Source organism: Cynocephalus volans, chromosome 11 (genome assembly GCF_027409185.1).
Source record: "Cynocephalus volans isolate mCynVol1 chromosome 11, mCynVol1.pri, whole genome shotgun sequence".
NCBI lineage: Eukaryota > Metazoa > Chordata > Mammalia > Dermoptera > Cynocephalidae > Cynocephalus > Cynocephalus volans.
Window position 1 is genome coordinate 59,161,097 of NC_084470.1, and position 22,229 is coordinate 59,183,325.

General features: G+C 39.9%; 1 protein-coding gene across 1 annotated transcript in view; it reads right to left on the reverse strand.

Annotated features, from left to right (window-relative positions):
- PRKAR2A (protein kinase cAMP-dependent type II regulatory subunit alpha) overlaps positions 1-22,229 on the reverse strand; it is a 119,839-nt gene that overhangs the window by 48,308 nt on the left and 49,302 nt on the right. Inside the window, exons 2-3 of the mRNA XM_063113684.1 lie at positions 16,540-16,575; positions 381-433 (exon numbers count right to left, since the gene is read on the reverse strand). Coding sequence (XP_062969754.1) covers positions 381-433; positions 16,540-16,575 — 89 coding nt within the window. The remainder of the gene's footprint in view (positions 1-380; positions 434-16,539; positions 16,576-22,229) is intronic.

Genomic DNA, 22,229 nt, shown 5'->3' on the forward strand with positions numbered 1-22,229 from the left:
TTGAGTTTTTTTTTTTTTTTTTGTCTTTTTCGTGACCAGCACTCAGCCAGTGAGTGCACCAGCCAGTCCTATATAGGATCCGAACCCGCGGTGGGAGCGTCGCCGCGCTCCCAGCGCCTCACTCTCCCGAGTGCGCCATGGGCTCAGCCCATCTTGTTGAGATTTTTAATTTGTATTTAATTATCAGCATGATTAAATTTTGGTGTGTAGAAGAGGGGAGTCATTGAGAAATACAACAATTCTATCTACAACCTTTGCTTTAGTTTTTTTTCTTTTTTTTAAAATGACCAGTAAGGGGATCTTAACCCTTGACTTGGTGTTATCAGCACCACACTCTCCCAAGTGAGCCACGGACGGGTCCTCTTTGCTTTAGTTCTTACCCTTGGATCAGTATCTTCCTCTTCCTCATCAGGGTTATAGGTCTCAGCACAGACTAAAATTGGAGAGAAAAAATAGAGAGAAAAATGAATTTAACAAATATGTGGTGTTAGGAAAAATAGGAAGTGAACAATTTCCTTTTATATTCACTGTATTCTAAAGTTGTAATGATTTCTTAACTCCTTCTTTCAATTAATAAATATGAGGGACTTCAAAAAGTTCGTGGAAAAATGGAATTAAAAGATAAAAATAAAATATATAAACTTTATTTCTCAACATAAGCTCTATTAAGTTCAAGACATTTTTGTAAGCAATATATCAGCCATTCAGTCCATCCCGAAAGAACTGAAGGTCCTGGAAATTTAACCATATCAATGCAGTCTTTTTTACATTTTGGGGGGGGGGTGGGAGGAGCAGCTAGCTGGTACAACGATCTGAACTCTTGACCTCGGTGTACAGGATCTGAACCCTTGACCTCGGTGTTATCAGCACCAGGCTCTTCAAGTGAGCTAAACAGCCAGCACTTTTTTACATTATTAACTGAAGAAAAATGAATGTCCTTTAAAGATTTTTTAAGATTAAGAAACAAAAAGAAGTCAGAAGGAGTCAAATCAGGACTATATGGGGGATGCCTAATGATTTCCCATTGAAACTCTCACAAAATTGGCCCTGTTTGATGAAATGAGTGAGAGCATTGTCCTGGTAGAGAAGGTCTCTCTCTCTCTCTTTTTTTTTTTTTTTAAAAGATGACCTGTAAGGGGATCTTAACCCTTGACTTGGTGTTGTCAGCACCACGCTCAGCCAGTGAGCGAACCGGCCATCTGTATATGGGATCCGAACCTGGGGCCTTGGTGTTATCAGCACCGCACTCTCCAGAGTGAGCCACGGGCCGGCCCAGAGAAGGTCTCTCTAATGAAGCTTTCCCAGGCATTTTTCTGCTAAAGCTTTGACTTTCTCCAAACACTCTCATAACAGATATTATCATTCTTTGGTCCTCCAGAAAGTCAACAAGCAAAAAGCCTTGAGCAAACCCAAAAACTGTTGCCTGCCATGTCTTTTGCTCTTAAATGGTCTGCTGTTGCTCTGACTGGACTGCTTCCGCCTCCTGTTAGCCATGGCTTTGATTGTGCTTTGTCCTTAGGATCTTACTGGTAAAGCCATGTTTCATCTCCTGTTATAATTCTTCTTCTTCTTCTTCTTTTTTTTTTAAAAAAATGACCAGTAAGGGGATCTTAACCCTTGGCTTGGTGTTGTCAGCACTACGCTCAGCCAGTGAGCGAACCGGCCATCCCTATATAGGATCTGAACCCATGGCCTTGGTGTTATCAGCAGCACACTCTCCCAAGTGAGCCAAGGGCCGGCTCGTGTTACAATTCTTCAAAGAAATGCTTTAGGATCTTGATCCCATTTGTTTAGAATTTCCATTGAAAGCTCTGCTCTTTGCAAGTGATCTGGGGTGTAACAGTTCTGGCATCCACTAAGTGGAAAGTTTGCTCAACTGTAATTTTTCAGTCAGAACTGTATAAGCTGAAACAATTTAGATGTTTATGGTGGGGTTATTGTTTCTGCTTTGTTAGTCCTTTTCAACTGGGGCATGAACAAGATTAATTTTTTCCTTGCAAACTGATGTGGATGGTCTGCCACTGTGGGCTTTATCTTCAACATCAACTTGTCCCTTCTTAAAATGAGTTATCCATTTGTAAACTGATGATTCCTTTGGGGTGATGTCCCCATAAACTTTTTGTAAAGCATCAATGATTTCACCATTCTTCCACCCAAGCTTCACCATAAATTTGATGTTTGTTCTTGCCTCAATTTTAGCAAAATTCATGCTGCTCTGATAGGAGCTCTTTTCAAATTGATGTCTTATACTTCTTAGTGTCTCAAACTAGATCCTGTTCAGATATGTCAAACAGGTTAGTACAAGTTTATTTTGGTGCAAAGAAAAAAAATTGAGATCCATGCATAGTTTTTTCATAATACATATTTTCCATGAACTTTTGAAGACTCCTTGTATATGAAATACCTAGTACAAAACCCAGCTCTCTAGACATTAGTGGTCCCAAATAGAAGAGAGACAATGAAATATATCACCTACTAAATCCTATGGTAGTAAAAAGGACAAAAAAGGAGCTGTTGTTTCTGTTCAATTATAAGACAGGGATGAAAACCATGAAGTACAATGGATACAATACAAACACAGAGATACAAAGGAAATTACCAAAAGAGTCAATTAAAACAGTTCAAAGTCATTATGTGCACGTGTAACTTAAAAATAAGAATGAATTGTGAAGCAAAACAAATATTACATGTCAGGCTCTGTTCTAGGTTTTTGTTTTCTTTTTTTTTTTGGCAGTTGGCTGGTATGGGATGGAAGCCTGGACCTTGGTGTTATCAGTGCCACACTCTAACCAACTGAGCAAACCGGCCAGCCCCCAGGTACAATATTATACAAATCTAAAGTCAACCTGATTTTCTTTGTAAGTAACCTGTGTTTGTGTCAGGTGTCTGTAGGACTTCCCTTTGTCACTGTAACTCAAAGATTTAAAAATATTCACTGCAACATTATTTATAATAGCAAAATATCAGAAATGATATAAGTACTCATTTAAATAATGCAGCTGTGAGAAAGAATGAGAAAGATCTTCATGGGTTAATACAGAGCGTGTTCTAGGGGGAAAAAAGCAAAAAAACGCAAGGTAAAGAAGAGCGTATATAGCATGCTACCCCTTGCACAAGAAAAGATTTCCAAAAGAAAAGGATTTCCATTAGAAAAGAGAGGTAAGAATTGGAGGAAAAATATATACAGATATATAAAATAATATATAAATATATAAATATGATCATTATATATATATATATATATATATATTTTTTTTTTTTTTTTTCTTTGCACTTGTTCATTTTTCCAAAAGGAAATGATTCAGGAAGGATAAACCAGAAGGTAATACTTATTTTCCTAGTGGGTAAGTAGAAACAAAAAAGAAGGGATAGGGAAGGGAATGAAACTTCTCCAAGGAAACTCCTTATATAAAAGTTTTGACATTAAAGCCATGTTAATGATTCACATATTTAAAAAAATTAAATTAAATTTATATAAGGATAAGAAGTACCCCAAAACTGAATACAAAGAGAAACAAATGAACCTAACCACGCATCAGGCTGATAACATAACCACAGAGAAGGAAAGGAGAATTGTTCTTAGTAGCTTCTGAACATAGTACTCTGACCACTCACCCTCAGCATGATATATTCAACAACAAAAAAGAACTGCTGCTGGTAAAGGTATAGCGATTCCAAAACTCTTCTATGTGTATTACAGTATTTTTACAGTGAGTATACACAGATGTTTTTACTGAAGAAGAGAATACTAATATGGAACAGAAGAAGAATTAGAATTGGAGATGTCAATACAAATAATGATTTTAAAATCTTACCCTTAGGTGTTAGTGGCAAAAAGATGAATTATCAAGTGAATAAAAAGGGTCTGTACTCAGTAACTGTTTTGCCAAGAATGATCCAGATGTGATCACTGATGTTGCTTACAATGCAGCAAACCTGTTCCCTCTTTATAAAATAGGTCATTACAGCTGTAGAGTTTTCTTCTAATAAATCGTCAATTATCTGCAATAGCTGTGTGACCAAAGGTGATTTACTGCAAATCTCCACCCTCTCTTCTGCACAATCGATCTAACAGTTCTGATTTCCCTCTGAAGACAGTCATAAGGATTCAAGTAGACAAGTGCCTGGTACAGAATAAGGACTCAGTAAATGAGAACTCTTTCAACTATTACTTCTGTTCCGTTTGTTTTGGTTTTCAGGAATATTAATTATTGTTATCTTGGCTCTGTTCTCTGTCTCAGCTCTGTCAACAATTGTTCTTTATTCAAGACTGCCCTGTCTCGCTGTGTAACAGAGACTCAAAAAAGGATTACTTAAATCAACATGAATGCAATAAGAAGCCTGAAGGGACTGCAACTCAGCAACTCCTCTGCTGGTAGGAGAAAACTGGATGCTGCCCTGATTCAAAGTTAGCTTGTTTTTTATTGTAAAGGCAAGGAGGTTTCACAAGAAAAATCAGTTGATTCAATAATTTCAAAAGGACACAAAGACATGGACAATGTGACAAAAGTTATCTATGGCTAAGTATAGCTTAAACAATGGAAACTAGTAACATCATAAAGTACAATTTGTGAAAAGCTAAGTTGATCAAACTGCGATAATTCTCTAATTTAAAATATAACCTCTCCTTAACTGATTTAAGCAAAAGTTACATTCTTATGATTAAATCTAAGTATAATTGTCTCTATAGTTTCCACCAACAAACAACTTGCCCTTAGCGAACATTTTTTCACATTTTTCCCTACAGCAATTCTTTCTACATCTTTTAAGAACAATCAGTATGTTAAATAATCAAAGTACATAAACCTATCCCTAAACAGCAATTAGAATTGATTAGATGGGCTGTTGCCCACTGGCTGTGGACTTTTGTCCCCTAGCCGAGGACTTTTGTCCCATACATGCATTACCTAAAAACCCTATACTAAAAATCAACTGAGAACATTTAGTTGATTAGAATTAGATGGGCCATTGCCTGCTGGCTGTGGACTTTTGTCCCATACATGCATTACCTAAAAACCCTAATTTAAAAATCAAATGAGAATCAAGATTTCTAACTCTCTATGCTGCCCTCCATCACAAATTTTTGCCCTTAACAACTTTGTTTTTTTTTTTTTTGCCTTCTCTATATATAATACTTGCTTATTGTTTTTAGTTTCCTTATAATCTTTCCTTATCACACCCATTTCCTGTTTCATCTCAACCTATCTTTCCCTGGCTTTTTACTCAGAATTCACAGAGGCAATGATTTCTTGTATTCTACCGATAATTTTGTAGTGGATATTCCTAGTCTTCGTTCCTCTTATATCCTTAATAAGCTGAGTTCACTCATAGTCCCTATATTGTTTGTGAGCGTTTGTTTCTCATTTATTAGCAAACAAGCAATATAAATGGTTTATGACCCTAGTCTCAATTCATTTGTGTGATGACTAAAAGACCCCATATATCTACAACTAGGGAACAAGCTGATACATACCACTCCCAATTCCCAGTTTCTTGAAGACATTTACCCACTACAGCCCTGGTCTAGCTGCATCCCAGCTTCCCCTTCTTCACTAGTTATTTGAACTAATGGGATATCTAAGAAGCGGTGGCTTCCAGCATGTACTGTATGTGGAAAGACTCTCTCTTCCCTGCCTTAGCCTACAGTACTCTACTTGTGTGGACCATACCTCCTGTGCTGTAATGCCATCAATACTCTATGCCTGTCCAACAAGGACCTGGTATCCTAAAATAGATGGAGAAAAATTAGGCGGAATAGAGTGATTAGACAGACACCATTCTAGTCCCTGAAACAGCAGCAGGTGATACTCTGAAAAGACAGCTGCCCAGTCCTTGGCTGGTGTGGGCCTTGGTGTGAGCCAGGGAAGTGACAATCCGGTGTAGGCAATGACTCACTACTTCTCCAAGCATTCCTGTTTCTAGGACATGAAGCCAGGGTGCATCTATCTCAGTTTTGTCCTAAAGATTAAGGGCAAACACCCTTAGTTCCTAGCCATTTTTGTTGCCACTTTTTATGCTTTCATAGGTATTTTGGTAGGTGATTGAAGAAGCTTCACTGAGGGCATCTAACTAGATGCTATTTTTTGTTTGTTCATTTATTTATTTTTTGGTGGTTGGCTAGTACAGTGATCCAACCCTTAACCTTGGTGTCACTCTACACTCTAACCAACTGAACTAACCAGCCAGCCCCAGATACTATGTTAAACTGGAAGTTTCTGAGTTCTCTGTGCTCTTGATTAATGTTATAAGCCAAATTTTCTAAACCAGAAATTTGGAAGTTGCTGTGGACTGACTGAATTGTGTCCCCCAAATTTCATATATTAGAAGCTTAATCCCCAGTGTAACTGTTGAGGATGGTAAATCCTATTATGGTAAGTTAAAAGGTGGGGCCTTGAAGAGGTAATTAGATTGTAGGACCATGCTGTAGTGAATGGATTAAAAACAGTGGTCATGGGCATGGTTTAGAGGGCTTTATTTTATTATTTTTTTTATATGCATATTCAATCTTTATTTGCCAATTAAATATTTTATTCGTTTAAGCAAAATTTTCAGTTGCAGGAATGAGATGGTGTAAAGAGGAAAACATTTATCAGACAATAAATTGACTTTTTATTACAAACTAGAAATTGAATTTATCTGTATTTCCTTTCTTATTTATATTATTCTCCAAGTTGTAAAAAGATCAGAGAAAAAAAATGGAAGACATAAACAAGCTGATGTCCCTTGCAAAGTTAAAAAAAAAAATTCACATCACATTTTATGTTACCCTTTCTTTTTTTTTTTTAGAGGGCTTTAAAATGAGGAGGTTAGTCTCTCTCTCTGCTCTGTCATTTCGCAATGTGATACCCTGCTGTCACTGAAGTCACCACCTGTGTTCCCTGGACTTTGTACTTCCCAGCCTCCAAAACTGTAAGCAAAAAATTTTGTTTTCTTATAAAGCACCCAGTTCTAAGTATTTTGTTATAAGCAACAGAAACGGACTAATAGAGAAGTCCTCTTTCACCTTTTATCCAATGAATACATCAAACTCTGCTTCAGAAATATTCTAATATTTGACCTTTATTCAGTCTATTGCAATAGCTACTCCTTGGTCTAAGACTTCAAAACATCTACTTGGAATACTGCATTTTTAAAAAACCTTCACTTTAGGAGATAGAATGAGTACATGGATATTATACTAACTTTCTCTACTTTTTTTTCATTTAAAAGATTAAAAAATAAGCTTTCAATGATGAGATTGATACGATTTTACTAATAATGATACTTAATATTGGGCTAGCTTATTTCTTTTTTTTTTTTTTTTCTTTTTGTCTTTTTCGTGACCGGCACTCAGCCAGTGAGTGCACCGGCCATTTCTATATAGGATCCGAACCCGCGGCGGGAGCGTCGCCGCGCTCCCAGCCCCGCACTCTCCCGAGTGCGCCACGGGCTCGGCCCTGGGCTAGCTTATTTCAAGGCTTGTTTTCCCTCCAATTTTGGAGGAAACAGCAACTTAGCTCATTTTTATATTTTTAGACATTAATATAACTGAGGCAACAAATGTTATCATCCTCAAGTCTTAAGACACAACACTGATTTAAACAGTTATTTTCATTTAAACTATTACTGTTTCTATCTGTAGAAAATATTACTCCTGAATTTTTCAAAACTGGTTTTGAATTTTCTTCCCTTTTCTATTTCTTTCTTTCTGATGATAAAAACACATGAGATCTACCATCAGAAATTTTTAAGTCCACAACACAATATTGTTAACTATAGGCTCAATGCTATACAGTAGATCTCTAGAACTTATTCATCTTGTAACATTGAAACTTTATACATCTTGAACAGCAACTCCCAGTTTCCTCCTCCCACCAGTCCCTGGCAATCACCAATCTCCTATTTCTATGAGTTTGACTATTTTAGATACCTCGTATAAGTGAAATCATGCAGTACTTGTCCTTCAGTCACTGGTTTATCTTATTTCATTCAGCATAACGTCCTTTCTTTTTTCTTTTGAATTCCAGACTCACCGCTCTTTGCCCTCTTCTGCTGTTCCCACCCAACCTCTACTTCTTTTGAGTCCTGATCCCAAATTACTTCCCTCATTTTCTGTGTAAAAATCCACTTCTGAGTGACTATTTGATTGTTGCCTTGATGGTTCTGCACATCAGGGAGCTTATCTCAGTGTACAAGTTACCTGGAGAAGGTCCAGAGTCTGTGTGATCTCCTACACAGCCTCAAGAAGTACACTGTGGGTCATGAGATGCTCAAGATCTATTGAAAGTGAAGATTAAAACAGCAGTACAGCCCCTTGTTTATGGAATTTATTTTGCTGCAGTTCTCCAGCAGATGTCACTATTTAGTAATGTGATACTGTACAAAGTGACAACAGATTCTCCAGTAGTTTTCTTCCAAATGTTGATTAATTAGTACTTCCTTCATCCAGAAATGTGAATCATTAAAATGTACTTGTGAAAGAAAACCCTTTCATTTCTACAGAAAAATGAACACAGATGTGGCTCACAGGTCTGAGGACCTGTACTTCCCCACCAGCACCCATTAAGTTGACACAGTCTGGGTATATTACTCAGCTAGGGTTGCCATAACAAAATACCACATACTGGGTGCTTTAAATGACAGGAATTTATTTTCTCATGGTTCTGGAGGCTGAAAGTTCAAGATTAGGGCAGGCTGGTTTTTCCTGAGGCCTCTATCCTTGGTTTGCAGATGGCTATCTTCTGTGCCCTCACACGGTCTTTTATCTGTATTGCCACTCCTGGTGTCTCTTCCTCTTCTAAGGACACCAGTCCTGTTGGATTAGGACCCCACCCCTACAATCTCATTTAACCTTAATTACCTCTTTAAAGGCCCTATCTTCAAATACAATCACATTGGGGTTAGGGCTTCATTATATAAATTTGTGTGTGTGTAGGGGGAACACAATTCAGTCCATAACACTACATTTCTAAATTATTTTAAGCACTGCTTAATAATATTTCAGCTGGATAGCTATGGGTAGAGAAGATACTGCAGCATACTGTGAAAGGATATAAAGATAAGAATCAGTATTTTAGTACATTGCAAGTATGTAAGCCTTAAAGGGCAGGGATATCTGGTGAAGAGTACTTACCATGCAGAAATGAGTAACTGACATGGCACCAGATTCTCAGTGGACTGTTCTGTTGACTGTCACAGTCATCACTAGAGTCAGAATAATCCCTGACTAAATGTGGCACAATACCAACACACAAATTTTTGATTTATGTGCTTGGAAGCTTCAACATGTATTTAATAAATTGAAGGTTGGTTTTTGTCTGTGTTTTTTTTTATGAATGAGGTTTTTAAGTTGCTATGGTTTGAATGTGGTTTGTCCCCACCAAAACTCAAGTTGAAATTTGATTCCCAATGTGGCAGTGTTGGGAGGTGAGGGCTACTGGGAGGTGTTTGGGTCATGCTGGCAGATTCCTCATGAGTAGATTAATGCCGTCTCTCAGAAGTGGGTTCTTGCTGTAGTGGGACTGGATTAGTTACCAGTTAATTATAGGATTTAACCACTAAATTCAGTAATTAGTTACTGACTTTCTTCCCTCTCATCTTTGGTCTCTTTGTATGTGCCTGCTTCCCTTTCCACTTTCTGCCATAAGTTGAAGCAGAATGAGACCCTCACGAGATGGGCTGCCCAATCTTTGACGTTCCAACCAGAATTGTGAATCAAATAAGCCTCTTTTCTTTATAAGTTATCCAGTCTCTGGTATTCTGTTATAGCAACATTAAACAGACTAAAACAGACAACTGGTACCAAGAGTTCAGTGTTGCCACAATGATGGAGTTTGGATGTGTTGTCCCCTCCAAAACTCATGAGGAAATTTGATCTCCAATGTGGCAGTGTTGGAAACTGATTGAGTCACGGGGGCCGATCCCTCACGAATGGATTAATGAGTGAGTTCTCACTCAATTAGTTTCCACGAGAGCCTGTTGCTTAAAAAGACCCTGGCACCTTCTCTCTCTCTCTTGCTTCCTCTTGCCATGTGATCTGCTTGTACCTGCTGGCTGCCTGCCACTTTCCACCATGAGTAGAAGCAGCCTGAGGCCCATGCCAGATGCAGCTGTCCCAGAATCATAAGCCAAACAAACCTCCCTTCTTCATAAGTTACCCTGTCTCAGGTATTTCTGTTATAGCAACACAAAACGAACTAAAACACATGCAGACAACTGAAAATGTGGGAAGCAGCTTTGGAACTGGGTTATGGGTAATAGCTGGAAGAATCTGGAGGAGCAGACTAGAAAAAGCCTGTATTACCATGAATGGAGCATTAAGCGAGATTCTGGTGAGGGCTCAGAAGACAAAAAGATGAGGGAAAGTTCAGAACTTCTTAGAAATTGGTTAAGTGGTCATTACCAAAATGCTGATAGAAATATGGACAGTTAAGGCCATTCTGATGAGGTCTCAGATGGAAATGAGGAACAAGGTATTGAAACCTAGGTAAAGGCCATCTTTATTATAAAGCTGCAAAAAGCTTTACAGAACTGTGTCCATGTAAGAAGATGGAAAGCATATCTGGCAGAAGAAATTTCTAAGCAGCAAAGCATTCAGGCTGCTATGTGGTTACTTCTAACTGTTCACAGTGAGCTGCTAGAGAAAAGGGAAACAGAGCAAAAAGATTTGGAAAAACCAAAGCCTGGCTATGAAGGAGAGAATAAAACACCATCTACAGGAGAGAAATCCATGGGTGCAGCCAAGTGACTACACACTAAAGAGATTAGCATAGCTAAAGGGAGCCAGGTGCTGTGCATCAGGACAACAGAAAAAAGGCCCAGAGGCCTAGCAAGGCAGAATGGTTTTTGGGGATAGGCCCTGGGTGCTTTCCAAGGGTTTGCTGCCCAAGGCCACCTTGGACCTCTGCTTCCTGCATCCTGGCCACTCCAGCTATGATTCAAGTGGGCTCAGATGTGGCTTGTACCACTGCTTCAGAGGACACAAGCTGTAAGCCATGGCAGTGTCCATATGGTGCTAACTCTACAGGCACACAGAGTATGCAAACTATGGGGTCATGGCAGATTCCACCTAGATTTCAAAAGATTTTTCAAACAGCTTTTGGGCTCAGGCAGAAACCTGCTGCAGAGGCAGAGCTTTTACAGCATCTCTACAAGGGAAATGCCTAGTGGAGCTGTGGGAACAGGCTGCCCCTGAGACATCAGAATTGTAGAGCCACCAGCAAGCAGTGTGCAACACCCACTTGGGTAATCTACAAGCACCAAACTCCAACCCATGATGGCAGCCACATGAGCTGCACCCAGCAAAGCCACAGGGTTGGGGTTGTCTGAGGCCTTGGAGTCCCAACCCCCACACCAGTGTGCCCAGTAGGCAGCACATGAAGTGAAAGATTATTTTGGAGCTGTAAGATGTAATGTCTTCCCTGCTGGGTTTTAGACTTGTTTGGGGCCTGTCACTCTTTCTTTTGACCTACTTCTCCCTTTTGTCAGCACCACGCTCACCCAGTGAGCTAACCGGCCATCCCTATATGGGATCCGAACCCGTGGCCTTGGTGTTATCAGCACCACACTCTCCCAAGTGAGCCACAGGCCAGCCCCTACTTCTCCCTTTTGGAATGGAAATGTTTACCCAGTGTCTGTCCCACCATTGTAGCTTGGAAGTAAATAACTTGTTTTCATTTTCACAGGCTCTCAGATGAGACTTTGGATTTTGGACTTTTGAGTTGGTGCTGAAACAAGGTAAAACTTTTCAGACTACCGGGATGGAATGAATGTATTTTGTATATGAGAAGGACATGAGTTTTGATGAGCCAGGGGAAGAATGCTATGGTTTGAATATGGTTTTTCTCCTCCAAAACTCATGCTGAAATTTGTTTCTCAACATGGCAGTGTTGGGGGGGGGTCTGGTCATGGGGGCAGATCCCTCATGAATAGATTAATGCCCTCTCACAGGAGTGATTCTTGCTCTCGCAGGAATGGATTAGTTCCCAAGAGAGTTGGTTGCTATAAACAAGCCCAGTCTCTCTTGCATCTCTCTTTGCATGTGCCCATTTCCTTTTCAGCTTTCTGCCATGAGCTGAAGCAGCATGAGACCCTTGCCAGATGGGCTGCCCAATCTTAAACTTTCCAGCCACCAGAGTCATGAGCCAAACGAACCTCTTTTCTTTATAAATTACTCAGTCTCGGGTATTCTGTCATAGTAACACTAAACGGATTAAGACATGAATTAACAGAATTATACTAACACTTCAAACTCAAAGACAGTTAACACTAATTTAGGACTATATCAAAAAAACCACATTTAAAGAATTCATGAACCCTCTTCATTCAATGTATTTACCACTTGATGTAGAGGGACTGTTCTGCTAGAACACAGAATTTGGAAGGCACAGCTTTTCCAATTCCAGTGTTATGTAAGAGAGAGCAGCAGCAAGGAGGGGGAAAAGCATGCCTCCGAAGATACACAGCAAGGAGGGGTCTGAGCTTGGATCCACCAACGATGTACTTGCTGTCTCTTGATCCTTGTTCTCTTCAATGGTAAGAGAGGAAAACTATACTAGAATCATGTGAAGGATAATTGAAGGTGACATTTAAAACATTGGGCTGGGCTCACAAGAGGCACTCAGTAACTGCTACCTCTCCTATGCTGCTTTATGTTCCAGATTATTATTCATTCAGTCCCCCCGAGTTGCTGAAGTCTCTTCTGCAGTCTTTGACACAGTACATGTGCTCATACAACTAGTTTTTGCTCAGGTCCTTAAGTCACATCAGGAACACCATTCCCCACCTCTCTTTCCAACCTTATTTTACCTCCTCCCCTACAGCCACAGCAGCCAGGTCTAGATCATCCCTCTTCAAGTCTTTATGATATTCTCCCACCTAGAATGCATCTTTCCTGGTACTAGCCAAATAGTAACCATTTTTTCAAACTCCAGTGTCATCTTTGCCTCTCTCCAAGAAGTATCTCTTGATTTCTTCTGCCTATTGTAATCTTTCCTCCTAATGCCCGGTTCCTTTCTTCTTTTTCTTCCATCCACCCACCCATCCATATTTACTTACACTGTTTTAGGTGTTAACTACATACTAATGAACAAAACAGTCAAAATTCCCTGCCCTCATGGAACTTACACTATACTTACACTATAGAATAGAGAACTACATAATAAATAGGATAAATAAGATAGATAAAGCATTAAGGAGAAAATAAAGCTAGGAAGGAAGATGGGTGTGTGGGTGTGCACACGCGCATGTGTGCTGGGGAAGAGGGGGGGTGAATTTTAGACAGACCTTACTGAGAAGGTGTCCTTCAAATGAAGGTCTGAAGAACGTGAATGAGCAAACAACAAAGATAGCTTTGGTGAGGTACGGAAGCAAAAGAAGATATGGAACAACTTCAAGGGGTTTTGCTATAAAGGTATAGAGACAAAAAGAGTAGTGGTTGGAGAAGGAAAAGCAGTCAAAAAAAGTTTTATCTTATTTTTTTAAGAAGGGAGAGCCAACAATATGTTTCTTTGCCGAAAGAATATTCAGTTGAAGTGTAAAGATTACACACGATAGAGAACAATTAACAGTTAGAAAAATGAAGGGATGGGATCTAGCACAGGTGGATACTGTGGACTCATAGGCAGGTGAAGAAGGATAGATGTGGTGGTGGGACTCTACAAAATTCTCTTCTGTTGTTTTTATTTCTTTGGTCAGATAAAGAACAAGATCACCTGCTGGGAATGAGGATGGGAAAGGAGGTGTTGAAGGTTCTGGAAGAGAGAAGAATAGGAAAGAAGGTATGAAAGACTTGTCTAGGAGAACAGAAGAGTGAAAGAAGTATGGGAACACAGTACAATTGCTGGTATCAAGAGGCTAATAGAATTTAATGATCATGAACTGAAAGCAAGATCAGTCAACAGGGCTGTCTATTTTCCTCCAAGTTCAGCAGTATTGGTGCAGGCACAGACTAAATTAAGAGTTGGGCTTAACCAAAATGTGGTTTAGCCAAGCAAGTAAAAAGGGAAAAGAAAATTGAGGTGTGTGCCAGGGAGTATTTATAATCACTGATCGAAGAATTTAAGATTAGTGAGAAGGAAATGAGGAATAGTGAAAAAGGCAGGATCATTGGTTTACCAGGGTTGGATAGGATGGCAAAGGAGCTAAGAAGACAGGTAGTGGTTGGAGAAGGGATGACTGAATGAAAGTATGAAGAGCTGCAATGCAGTCATACCAAAGTATGACCATGGGAATGAGTGGCTGAAGTACGGTGGAGGAGAGGAGGTCAAGGAACAGAAGGGCCAGACATTGGAAGGATCATATATGTGGAAATAAGATGAAATGACCTGAGGATTGTTAGGTAACTAAAACAAGGAGGGACAATAGCTGGGAGAATCTAATAATGTCAAGTTTTAAACTGAGGGTTTTAGGAAAGAAAGAGACAATGGTCTGGAAGCAGCAATGAGGAGTTATATAGACATTCACCCATTTCCTGTTAGTGTACAAGGAAGGTGGAAGAGAACAGAGCCACTGCTTGAGAAGCCTGAAGGGCAAGCCAAGCTTCAGCTAGAGCAGAAAGATGAAGCCTGCAGTAAGAGAACAGGCTGATAATTTAGGGAATTTAGTTGAAGACTGACCAAGAGTTCCAGAGGGTGCAAGGAAGGATCATTAGAGACAGGAAGGGTAGTACTTAGGTACATGCTACTTTTGGGCACATTACCACCTCAACTGTCATATCAACCTTGCTTTGCCCCCAGTTTCCTCATCTGTAAAATGGGGATAATCATGGTACATACCTCAGAGTGTTATTATGAAGATTATATTCAACAATGCCCATATGAGGAGGCATTTAGAAAGACCTTAAAACTGTGCACCTAGCACACAGCCTGCACTCAAAAAATGTTACCCGTTGCTTCAGGCTATTTTCCCTCTTGCATCATCCTTCTGGACTCTTTGAAAAAATCTTTAATTTTCACTTAACATTTGAGTGATATAAAAAGGCCTGAAATCCTCAATAAGATTGTAAAATCTGAGACGGAATAATACCATGTGTTTGTCTGAGTCCTCCATAGGGTTCAAGGACTGAGCAACACTGACAGAGGACCAAGCAGCAATTCATGAACTAATAGCATCTGTGACCTCCGTGACCAGGGTACTCTCTGACATCTCCTCCAGAGGTCACAGATCTGTCCTACAGATGTCAAGGGACATTACTAATCTTTCAGGAAAAAAGAGGTAAAAGTCAGGGATGAACAGAAATGGAAGATAATAGTCCATGAGCTTCAAACCAACCTTAATCCCTACTCTATTTGCTCTCAAGAAATTGACTCTCTACACATGAGAACACATTCTTCAATCTCTTTTCAACAGATTTTGGTGTAGAATGTCACCAAGGCTGTCTGAAAACATAAATGAGCTGATTTTCTCAAAGAAAAGGATTGAGGGATAGAAAAGTAATTCCTAACTTTATGAGATAATAGGTCACATGAAGAAACCCTCCCAAAATAAGGGAATATGAAAGAATAATGTGATACACACACTTGCCTAATGTGTAATGAAACACAATGACACCCCAACTGTACTACCAAATAAGCTCTATATTTATCAAAATGTCAAATATTTTAAGAAAAACTTTCAGAAAATATATTTATCAGCTCTATGGAAAGAGGGAGACCTTCTCAGCTTAGAAGCAATCAAAAAAAAAGAAGAGAATGTGTATATTCAATATATATTTACTGAGTGCCTGCTATGTACCAGGCAGTGTTTGAGGTACTTGTTATATGTTAAAAATCTTTGAGTCAATAACAAATAGCAAAATTAAAATAATTAGCATGACCAACCACGAAAACTTTGCGTTAAAAATTCTAAAGGTTAAAAATCTAGATAGAAAATTTACTCAAATTTATTTATTTTTTAAAATCTAGATCATAATAGATAAAAGGGCAAACTATTACCAAACCAGTCCCATACAAGAAAATACAAATAGATTTCCCATAATTGGAAAGCATTCATTTTTGCTAACAACCAAAGGAATGCCAAATAAAATGATCCAAAGTACTATTTTACACCTAAATTCTACATTATTGAGATGGTAGTAGAAAAGAAGCCTGTGCAGGGTGCCTTTCTCCCTACAGCCTAACATGTAGACTGTCTCCAGAAAGCAAGACACAAAAAAAGCCAAAACAATGCTCAGTCTCTAACCAGAGAATGCAACTTCTAGCACTATAACTGAGGAAATAATTCAAGTGGCTCAAAAAGGTATATGTGAGAAGTTAATGGCAGCATAGTCCAGCATACCAGAAATAGTAATAGAAAAAATAGTTTTTAGAAGATGAAATTATGAACATGAAAAAATATTAATGACAAATGCAAAGAGACCACACTATAGCAATATAAAAATATGTACATATATATTCTTAACTTAAAAACATAATAAAGGTAATTTTTTTCTTTTAGCATAATGTTCTGTAATGCTGTTAGCTTATCTTTTTATTTAAAAAATCAGTTTATTTTTATTTTTATTTAAGGTATTCCTATCTTAAAATAGCATTCTAGGAGTATGTTATGGAAGAGAATACATACCTGATACTCGCCTATTAAATCTGTTAGGAACCGGAACTGCAAAACAAAGAAAAAGCAATATTTAGTCATCATTATGTCACATGACCCCATTTTTATTCTCCCTTTTTGCAAAGATTTTTGACAACTGAACTAAGCACCTCAAAACCAAGTGGTGGGTCAGTTCATACTCTTCCATACTCAACCACCAATAGATGTTCAACATGATCATATAAAGACAACATAGCAAATAAAATATCTCTTTGAAAGCAAACTCTATGTAACCTTGATGTACATAGGGTTTGTACAATGTGGCAATTTTATTTCTACTCACATCCATGTTCCTCTAATTTGTATCATTCCAAATGAATAAGAATTCTACCAAATTTATTGGTAATATTATGACACAAAGTAGTAAAATTTCTGACTTGTGATCATGATTGCAGAATAGACAGTACCCAGTGTCACCGTCTCCCACAATCAACCAATTTACAACTACAGAAAGCAAGGACTGCCAAGCTAGGGCCATTAGAGGTCAGGGGAAGAGGAGGACAGACCTATGGAGTTCATGAAAGTGAGAGAATCCATGATGAGAGAAAGAAAGGACTGCTCCAACTGTTTCTAGCCCTGGCCACTTCAAGGTTGGCCCTGGTGAGCATATGAAGCAAGAGGTGGCAAAAGCTGCAGCTGTGCCCTTCCTATGAATTTGCTGGGAGATGCAGGGGAGAAAAAGGCCTTGGAGGCCCCCTGGCCAGCAAGACCACTAACAGGGTTCCTGCGGACCCACATAGGAGTGAGGGGCCGCAGACAATGGAAAAAAGGAGCCACTCAGGGGCCAGTGAATCATTGCAAGGGACTGGCACATGGCCCGTTCCATGAGAAGTGTTTGGAGTGCGAGCAGTAAGGGAGACAAGCCCACCACGGGAACACGGGGGCACAGCGTGGACAGCTGATCTGCCATCCAATCAGCACAGGATCACTCAGTGGAGACTGGTCAGGAATACAGACCTGCAGGGGGTGCAGTTTGCTGAAAAAACTCAAGCCCAGACCAGAGTCTCCACACAACCCACGTACCAGAACTCACAAGATCTGGAAGTACACACAAGGTCAACAATTAAAATTTGAGCTGAACAAAAAGCCTTCCCCAGGGACTCAGCAGCAAAGCAGCAATTTAGCACAACCACGGGGCTCAAGTTTTGGTCCCCACAGGAAGTTTCCACATTTTAGAAGTAAGCAAAGGACAACAAATTAGTTCCAGTGCAGATTTAAGTGGTGGGAATAGTGAATAATCCAGCACAGAATTAAAAGAAAAAACAAAAAACCCAGAGTTCAGGGACAAAATTCTGATATTAATCAGTAAAGATCTAACACCACCAAAGAACACCTATAAAACCTAGAAGGACTGGGAGCCCCCCAGGCTCACAAGCTTGTGTGGGGAGAGGGCTGAGGGCCTCAGCCACACCCCACGACATCCACATCCAGTCCAGTGATGACTGAGCTCCCCTGCCAGAAGCCCCTCGGGCTTCAGCCACACACCCCTGACATCCACATCCAGCCCAGCAACGACCACCAGACTGCCACCAGAAACACCCCAGGCTCCTAAGCCGGGGCAGTGGGGGACCAAGGTCCTCAGCCGTGCCCCCTGACATCTGCATCCAACCCAGTGACAACTGAGTCACCGCCAGAAGCACCCTGGGCTCCAGGGGTGTGGGGGCGGTCTCGGCCAACCTCCCCAACATCTGCAGCCAGCCCAGCGACCACCACACCACTGCCAGAAGTGCTCCGAGCTCCCAAACTTGGGACCGAGGGCCTCGGCCATGCTCCCTGACATCTGCATCCAGCCCACCTACAGCTACCAAGCCACTGCTGGAAGCGTGGGCTCCCAAGCTGGGATGTGGGGGGGCTGTGGGCCTCAGCCAAGCCCCCACAACATCCACATCCAGCCCAACAATGACCACTGAGCTGCCACCGGAAGCACCCCAGGCTCCTGAGCCAGGGTGGGAGGGGCTGAGAGTCTCAGCCACAAACCCTTGACATTTGCATCCAACCCAGCAACAACCACCATGCCACTGCCGGAAGCACCCTAGGCTCCCATGCCAGGGTGGAGGGGGCCAAGGGCTTCAGCCACGCCCCCTCAACACCCATATCCAGGCCAGCAATGACCACCAGGCCACCACCAGAAGTGTCCTAGGCTCCCAAGCTGGAGTGGTAGGGGGCTGAGGGCCTCAGCCACACCCCCCAGCATCCGCATCCAGGCTGCTGCTGGAAGCACACCCCAGGCCTCTGAGCTGGGGTGTGTGGGGGGGAGGCTGAGGGCCTCAGCCATACTCCCCTGAAGTCCGCAGCCAGCCCAGTCATGACCAAGCCACCACTGGAAGCCCCCTGGGCTCCTTTGCTGGAATGAGGTGGGTACCACGGCCTTGACCATGCCCCCCTCCCCTCTCCTCATCTTCCCACCATATCCCTTCCCCCTTCCCCTCTCTGCCTCCACCCCAACTACTCTGCAACATCTTAGAGTTAAAAAATAATAATAATATTAATAAATAAATTTTAAAAAATAAACTCTATAGCAGGACAGCTTAGAGACTATCAGTGCTAGAGGAGGTTTACCTTCATTGCGGATTTTAAACTTGAGCACCCGTATACAATTTGGAATATTCTTTATCCTAAAGCTTTTTGCTGGTGTGTCTAGTTTTATCTTATTAATTTCAGAGATACATCGTTCACACCCCGATGAAGCAGTCAGGAACTTGCAAGGGAATAGCTCACTTCAACTGCTATCACTGTGGCCTTCCAGAATCATCCAGGCTCCACCAGCAGCCCTGCTGAGAAGCTGTCAAATCTGGAAGCAAGGTTGTTGAAAGAGCCACTTTTATTTCAGTTACCAATCCTCTTAGCTCTCTGTACAGTTCAAGTAGATTCCACTAGTTTCCTAGGTTACTGTTGAATTTCCATTTCATTTGTGAAAAATGAAAGCTGTAGATTTTCATGTACACATCTTAGGATAAACATCATGATTGGATCAGACTTAAATCATAAAAGAACACATACTTCCTATTTCATCAGTTTTTTTATTATTATTAAAACATTATTGATTAAAATAAGAAGATAGTAAAATTTTCTTCCTTAATATTCCTCAAAGATAATCCCCAGGACTGATAGACAATAGCATTTAAATTCTGTTTTAAAATAATTTAATGAGTATTACACTAACATTAAAAGTAAATAAACCATTAGGTTATACTCCTCCCTCAATATGGGTGGGTTTTCTGCTGCCATGGTCAGTATACTAATCAGAAAAATGTACCACATGTCTTTATGTTGGGAAAAACCCACAAACTTTCTCTTTGTTAATTTTCCTACTTTTCACCTATTATTTTTTATTTATTTTCATAGTACATGTTTATGGGGTACAGTTTGTTTCAATACATGCATATATTCCACAATGATCTAATCAGAATAGTTAGCACATCTATCACCTAAGCATTTATCATTTCTTTGTGGTTATAACATTCAAGATCCTCTTTTCTGGCTATCTTGAAATATACAATCCAATATTATTAGCTATTGTCACCCTAGAGCACCAGAACTTATTCTTCCTACCTAACTGTAACTCTGTAACTTTGTACCAGTCTACCAACCTTTCCCTGCCCCCCATCCCATTGCCCCCTTCCTTTCCCTGCCTCTGGTAACCATTATCTCTACTTCTCTTTCTTTTCCTTTCTCTTTTTATTTTTCTTTGACCCATGATAATTGTATATATTTATGGAGTATAAGATGATATTTGGGTACATTCATACTGTGTGCAATCATCACGGCAATTAGTATATTCATCATCTCAACCATCTGTCACCTATTTGTGTTTCACCTATCATTTTATGTTACGTGTATTTTACAATTAAATTTTTAAAAAATACATAAAGAAAAAATAGTACAGTGTGTGTGTGTGTGTGTGTGTGTGTGTGTGTGTGTGTTCTGGAATGCATATATAAAGAGAGTAAGAGAGAAAGCAAATGTGGCAAAATGTTAACGAGTGGCCAATCTAGGAGTTCACTGTTCTTCCAATTTTTCAATAGTTTTTTTCCAAAAAATATTTTAAAAAATCAATCTAAATGTAGGTCTTCAAATCAAACAGGATAAAATTTCATTTTTATTCTGTTGTCAAATCATGTTTTTATGTAACTAATTCAAAGTAAACAGGTGCATTAGTCTTTACAGTAAATAATCTGTTAAAATTTCATGATATACTGACCTAACATTTAAAAATGCAAACTTAAAATCACTATTTTCAAATATCATGCAAAAAAGACAAAATGTATTTTAAAATTCCTAAAGCATTATCTGTTACTGTGAAATGAATTCAAAAGTATTTTTTTCAAATGTTGGCTTTGCAGTGGAAAAGGTAATTAAAAATGAAAGAGAACTCGAGCATTTAGCTTGAACAATGACTGAGTGGATAAAGAGGTAAACAAAATGGGTAAAAACATGCTGCCTGATAAAACCTGTGTTAATTTTTAATTAGTTACACATCTTACATGCTTTTATAAGGCCAGAAGAAATGCTGCAGTTGGAGTAAGATACAATGCCATGGCACACAGAGGGTTCCAATCAATGAGTACAGCAGTTAAAGAGACCATCATACTCTAATTTCACCACTGCTTAGAGAGCTCATAACAACACATCAGACTTTATGTGGACCTGACAAAATAATCAACCAGCACAGAAAGTACAAGAAAATCTTCCAGCAAGAAACTGCCTAAAATGCTCTCCTTTTTTAATTAAAAACAAATATTGATAGGGATTCAGAAGACTTAACAGATTACGTGATCCGAAAACATATTCCTCAAAAACATTAACAAATGTGTAAAAAACAAAACAAACAAAAAACATTGACAAATGTGATCTAAGTAGAAGCTAAAATTTATCATTCCTAGTGAAATGAACTCCTAAATACTGACATGCCCTGAAAATTAAAACATGGTTCTTTGAGCAGAGAATTATAGGTGGTGAATAACATTAAGAACATGCTAGAGAAATTAAAAACATTTCCAAAAGTCCTATTTTAAATTCAAACATGTGATGGACAAGACAATAGAATCCTCACTGAGAATGTAGCAGGAAATAGCATAAAACCCTGGAGAACATAATCCAAGCACAACCATAGCAAGGCAAAGCTCAGGAGGACACAAGATTCCAGAGCTGTTGGAAAGGCCTGTAAGACACTGAAATGGCTCAGAAATAGCAGGTACACTAAAAGTTGTGCTGGTAGGATGTTAGCAGCACCAGCTGCATTCAGAGGCAGATGATGAGAAGTAGGGTATTTAATGAGGGCCTTGTGTTTGGGGGACTAACATAGCAGAGTATTGTAAATCTCAAAAGTAGAATACAAAGCACATGTTAGCACAGGCCCATATGAGTGGTAAATTGCAACAAGGGTGTTGCCAGCAGGAGCTGCCTGTCAATGAATGGCAGGGGTGCCCGTAGTCCAGGCGATGAAAAGAGTACCTGTGGACAGATGAGATAGCCTGAGGAAACCCCCAAAACAAGAAAGTTTTTAGGGGAGTGTAAATGTTCCAGGGTGGCTGGAAATACAGGGAGGGAAAATCAAGGTTCCCATCCCTGACGGGGAGGACCATTTAATGAATTGGGATAAGCCCAGGAAAAGTGTTGGGCAACACATTTGGGGTTCTAAGACCCAATCAATGTACTAGAGG